The sequence below is a fragment of the Mytilus trossulus genome, unplaced genomic scaffold (genome assembly GCF_036588685.1).
Source record: "Mytilus trossulus isolate FHL-02 unplaced genomic scaffold, PNRI_Mtr1.1.1.hap1 h1tg000070l__unscaffolded, whole genome shotgun sequence".
NCBI classification, from domain to species: Eukaryota; Metazoa; Mollusca; class Bivalvia; order Mytilida; family Mytilidae; genus Mytilus; species Mytilus trossulus.
Window position 1 is genome coordinate 5382739 of NW_026963294.1, and position 6000 is coordinate 5388738.

General features: G+C 31.1%; 1 protein-coding gene across 1 annotated transcript; it reads right to left on the bottom strand.

The window, feature by feature from the left end:
- Window positions 1-3624: 3624 nt before the first annotated feature.
- Window positions 3625-6000, bottom strand: LOC134699420 (uncharacterized). Its single transcript, XM_063561018.1, has 2 exons — window positions 5655-6000; window positions 3625-4085 (listed from the first exon to the last, which is right to left on the bottom strand). Exons 1-2 carry the CDS (start codon window positions 5998-6000, stop codon window positions 3625-3627), a joined length of 807 nt encoding a protein of 268 aa, XP_063417088.1.

Below are 6000 nucleotides of genomic sequence, written 5' to 3' on the forward strand. Positions count from 1 at the left end.
TATGTATATATTATTTCTTATATGCGAGTCTAAATTGAAAACTACGTTCAAACCTATGATTGCGTTGGATAAAAACCGCAATTTTTATACGTGTGCATGTCAAAAAAAATATTTCTTATATGTATATCAAACCAATTCCAGACTAAAATGTTTAATTCCAAACACGTCTTGCAGGATCTCAAGGTTGCCGAATAAAAGTCTAAAAATTTGCGCTTGTGCTAGTCCTTGTCAAAAGAACTGTTTGAATCTCAATTAGGAAACTTGTAGAGGTGATATTTTTTTGTTGGACGGATAGCCGGTTTTGTGGTATGTGATATTGTATTTGTCGGATGGGTAGCTGGTTTTGTGGTATGTTTTTGTGTCACATTTTCAATTTATTTTTTTCTAAATGTTGGGCAATAAAGCGAATAATATAAATGAGATAAAACGTATGTTTTTTCTTATCTTTGCAAAATACAAAAAAACACAGATTCATTTCTGCAGTTCACCGACCTTTATATAACATACTTATGAAAGCCAACAACAATTATTGTGAGGAAATGTGATAACATTTAAAGAATCCTCACATTCAGCGATGTACTTAGCATTGTACTAATACACATTGTATACTAGTGTATGAATACAATTTGATATTGGTACAGGCTTTAAAACAAAATAATTGAACAATATTTATTTTGCATAATGTTGAATTATTCTTTAAATAGGCATTATTGTATTATTTTCTGTTTCAGAGTGTGCATTTATTCTTCACATGTACTTCAAGGTCAAATGTGGATAAAATAAGCTGCACCACTGATACCCGTAACATGCGCTATAACATTGTTATGTTGTTAGCGCTTTCTTGCAGTACTGTATATACATGTCATATACATGTATTAGTATTGATTAACGAACTGCAACACATTATATACTAGTTAATATATATATACATATACATAACGATATTGAAACAGGCTTTAAAACAAAATAATTGAACAATATTTATTTAATAAAAGTTTAATTATTCTATAAATATCCATGACTTTTCGGTTTAAGAGTGCGCATTTTCTCTGCAAATGTACTTCAAGTTTAAAATGCAAATGAAATACGCTCAATTGCTGATACCTTAATCGGACAAACTCTATTACACTGATTAGTGGTTAGAACTTCATGCAGTACTATGTATACCAATCATAATCAAATAACGATGAAAGAACTGAAACTTTACGTGAAAACACCTCCTTGTAAAGTGTATGCGTCCAAAGCGCATTTCTCGACTAAACAGGAACGCTCAAAGCCAAATATTTGAAAGCGATGCAAATAGTTATCAAAGGTACCAGGATTATAATTTAGTACGCCAGACGCGCGTTTATGATGATTTCAAGGGGATCTAAATATATTACCAAACACAAAACATTAGTTTGGTAAATACAAGCTAAGCTTATAAATATGCCTCGAAAATCTGACAATTTAAGAATTATACGTTATAAATTGTGTTAGTACGAAGAATTGGCTTCTAAACGAATGATACACACGGGACTAATAGTCTACAGTATCGGTATTGACCGTGTTCTGTAAAAAGTACAAATAAAACGTTTATTTATAAATTGTATGCACCCAAAGCTACATTCACCACGAACTATAATGGCCGAAGAATTCGACTGTATGCTTGAAAATACTGACTATTTGTTATACTAGATTGCATAAAAAAAAATATAAAGTAATTTCAAGAACACATTATCTTTCTTTTGAAGTCTATGATTCGATAACGAAATGTTCGCTTATTATGCTAATGTAAGATATGCAGTCTGCTTCTGTATTGTTTATTACAAGGAATTTATTCGTTTAAAAAGTGGACCGATATAGTTCAAACTTTTGGACTGACTGTATTGAATACTTATCAAACAGCATATCGAATATATTTTTATAAAGGTAAATGCAATTGACTTTAATCACGTTTTAATAAATTCATTGCACTTTTATATCGGTTAATGTAACATTGCAGTTAATTAAAGGTGAACGACCTGAACTTGTCATATTATTTTTAGACGCAATTATTTTATAGGTTAAATTACGCAATTGTTTAGTGAAGATACTGGATTAAAGCATGATAAGGGAGGAAACTCTTATTTTACAACAATTCTCGTAACCTTAATATTTTGTTTTAACTTGTAAACTGCTATTGGAGATACATTTATTCAAGGATCTCTAATGTCATAACGACTACTAAATAACCAATACTGCCTTTCATAGAATTGTGTCCTGAAATAAGAAACTTATCTTCAGCTTTAACATGATCAAAACATAAAATATACGACTAGAATTACTCATAAATCTCGAGATATTACTAAGTTCATGATTTTACAGATACTTCAATTTTATCCTGGGGGTCACTTACATGGTACTGAGGGGGAAGGGATGAGTAACTTGATCAGCCAGTTTTTTTCAAGCTTTATATGATTAAGGCCAGATTTAAATTAAATCATTTGACTACAAGGTTTCCATATACCATGTATTGTTTTTAGCCTGTAAATAGACAAAAACACATTCACATATATAATATTTGGCAAGAACGACAGCGCGAAATTTCAGTTCTGACAAAGTGTAAAAACGAGATAACTATGTGTTGTCATGTTACGATTTTCTACTAGAATGATTTAAAAAAATGTAATCAGCAGGTAACGTTAATATAAGTAAAACACATTAAAATTGAATAATAAGGAGATACAGTCCAATATAGTGTAAACGGAATAATTTCTCGCAAAAAATTATCTAAAACATCTTTGTAGTGTGAAGATGGTTTTCGTTTGATTTAAGATCACTTAATGCGGTATTTCTTTGTTCAAGGAGAAAACTCTTTAAATGAGTTATGTATTTGTAAAAGTCCAGTTTCATCTATATATTTTAAGCTTTCACCTGAAACAAATAATCTATGTAACCAAGAAGCTTAGAACATATATATGAAAACGATAGACAAAAACGCACTGATGATTTTAAGAGTCATTTTCCGTAACCAATGTTTACCTCCTTAACCTGTTAAAAGGGAAAATTTTCAACAATATGATTTACATATATGTAGTTTGATATTTTACATCCTTCTAATTTGAACGATAATTACACCTGTCCTTTTCTTGTGATAATTTACATGTTTATCAAAAAAATTCAATGTTATTTTGTATTTTAGCATGTGTTTTCCTCGTTAACACCTGGTCTAATAAACCATTTTCTACATAAGAAAATGCCTGTACAAGTAAGGAATATGACATCAGTATCCATTCGTTTGATGTGTTTGAGTTTTGAATTTTGCAGTTTAGTAAGGAACTTTTCTTTTTTGAATTTTCCTTGCAGTTCAGTATTTCTGCGATTATTTTTTTTTAGTTTGCAACACGGAATTTGTTTTCTCTCAATCGATTTATAATGTATACTATGGATTAACTCGATTTGCCTCTGCATACTACTGTTGCCTTTATTTGGTTTATCATGAAATTTTATAATAGTTAATTGTCCCTATTACACTCTTTGTTGTCATGTTGTCGTCTTTTCTTCATTTCCCTTATTTTTTCAAAATAGAATACCCTGTGAACGATTTTAACAAACAACATCTTTCAAGAACATAATTTTATTGGAACGTTCAAAAAGTCCAACTCAAAGTTTCCATGCAGAAAAGGATGATCTAGACCATTCGCTGCTATACAAATTTCCAACAACATTACCGGTATTTGGTGTAGTTCTTAGAAAACATGTGTCATACTGGTTTAAATGAACAACAACTATAGATGAAGCTGGTGGGTATGGAGTATCTGATTGACTATCTGCAGCAGTAGATCCAACAATGTTACTGTTTACCACCAACTGAACTGGCATTCTACTTCCTGCGAACCCAACGACGGTAAAAGCAAAAACATAAATTCCGTTTTCCGGAGCAATGAATGTTCCTGAGTGATTATTGTAGCCATTCCCAGAATTTACGAGAACATAATCGAAGATTATGGTATGATGGTGTCCAGGGTCTACTTCATGTTTTGAAAGGTATGCGTGAAATGCGATAACCGACGGAGAATTACTGTTAGATGTGGACATCAGTAATCTGCTATCTCGTCCTAAATCTAAAAATCAAAAAACTATATTTATCTAGAAAATCGAAGTGTGAAGCAAATCAAAATGTAGATACACATAGCTCTTAAAGAAATCACAAGCCTGTTTAAAAGGATATATCCTTGACAATTTTTACATTTTTAGATGTATGCTGTAATACCCATCCTTGAAAGCTATCGCCGTAATCGTTGTGTCCCATACTTAAATTCTTAGATATTTGCCCATTTTATTTTAACATGTTGTTTTGTTTATTTTACGAATTTTTCTTTTTTTAATGTCTCATTGATTAATTTTTCCGGGCTTGATTCACAAAAGGACTTTTGGCAGAAGAACATGGGGTTACATATACCCTTATATATAACTATGTTTAAGGTAGATCATAAGTAAATGTTTTTTGAGACAGAATTTTCTTATAATTTGCCAAAATGAAGATTGTACTATGCTTTTTTCAAAAATATAATAAAAAGTATGGGTCACCGTGCTATTTTTCAAGCTATGAGTCGTTGAAAATTGCCTAAATTTGGTTAGTTTGTTCATGGAAAAACACATAAGAGTGCATAAAAAAAGTTCTATGAGATAGAATTTTGAAATAAATTGTGAGAAGATAGGTTTCGTATTATGCTTTAAGAAAATAAAAAGAAAACATGGTGTCACCGAACTTGTTTTCTTGCCACAAGTAAAAATAAAAAAATTCCCTATTAGCCTAGTATAAACTTTGTACTAAAAGAGTTATCTCCCCTAATATGGCTCATTTGCAAAAAATGATTTTAAAAACCAAAAAGGTTGATATTTGTTAAAATATTTTGGATAATACAATAAATTAACATTTTTTTTTAATATAAATAAACAGTCTTACCATGAAATTGCAAATCTGTTTCCAAATTTGCTGATTTGGGCAAATTACTAGACCGATTTTGTACTGTGATTGTACAATCCAAGATGGCGGTATACCATCAATCTACCTTAAGAGGGGTAGGTGATGAGAATCGTTTTGTTTCTACATGCAGATAGACAGACAGGTACTTAAAAAGAATCATGTTGATAGGACAATTTATCTCTATAGAGCTTTATTGAAGAGAGTCAAAAGATACCAGTGGGACATTCAAACTCATATATCGAAAATAAACTGACAACGTCATAACAAAAAACGAAAAAAGACAAACACAAATAATATTACACAGGACACAGGACTGTCGTATAATCGCCTTTTTCTTTTTGCAAGGGTGTTTTCTTCCTGTCTACTGTGATTGCTCAATTTTTTAATACCTTTAGTTGTAAAATTACAAATTCAACTAGACGATAATTGATCCACGAACAATCTATATCGAGATAAAGACGACTATCCAGGTAGGTTATTAATGCAGAGCATTCTCATAACGTCACAGATCAATCTCTGAATAGTCACATGAACTTGACTTTTTGAATATATATTGAGGATTTGTACACGTTAGTTTCTGATTTTCATGTATTTACTAGAAAGGAGATAATGGCAAATATAAGTTGTACAGATATTTAAAAACTAAGTATTATCGAGGCTCGAAAATTGAAAACAACGACAATGAATTATTTCACAATATTACCTTTTTGCAGTCTGTTGTTTGAAACACTCACTTTGTCTTTATGCGTCTCGACATTCATTTTATTCCAAGATTGTAGGATTTGGTGAGACAGCAGTGCACCACTTGTGTTGGAACCCTTGCGATCAAAACAAGCCTTACAGTTTTGCAATTGATTTTCCAAGCTATCAATTTTGATATTTTGAGTCCTAACGGTGTCTTTGAACACATCAAATTCTTTCTTAAATCCAAGAATCATGACATTCTGTGCTTCAATAAGCTTCTCAAGTCTAGAAATCTTATCATCACTACCAGTAACAGAATCAAAGTTAATGCAGCAAATTGCGAAAATAACAAAGATAACTGCCAT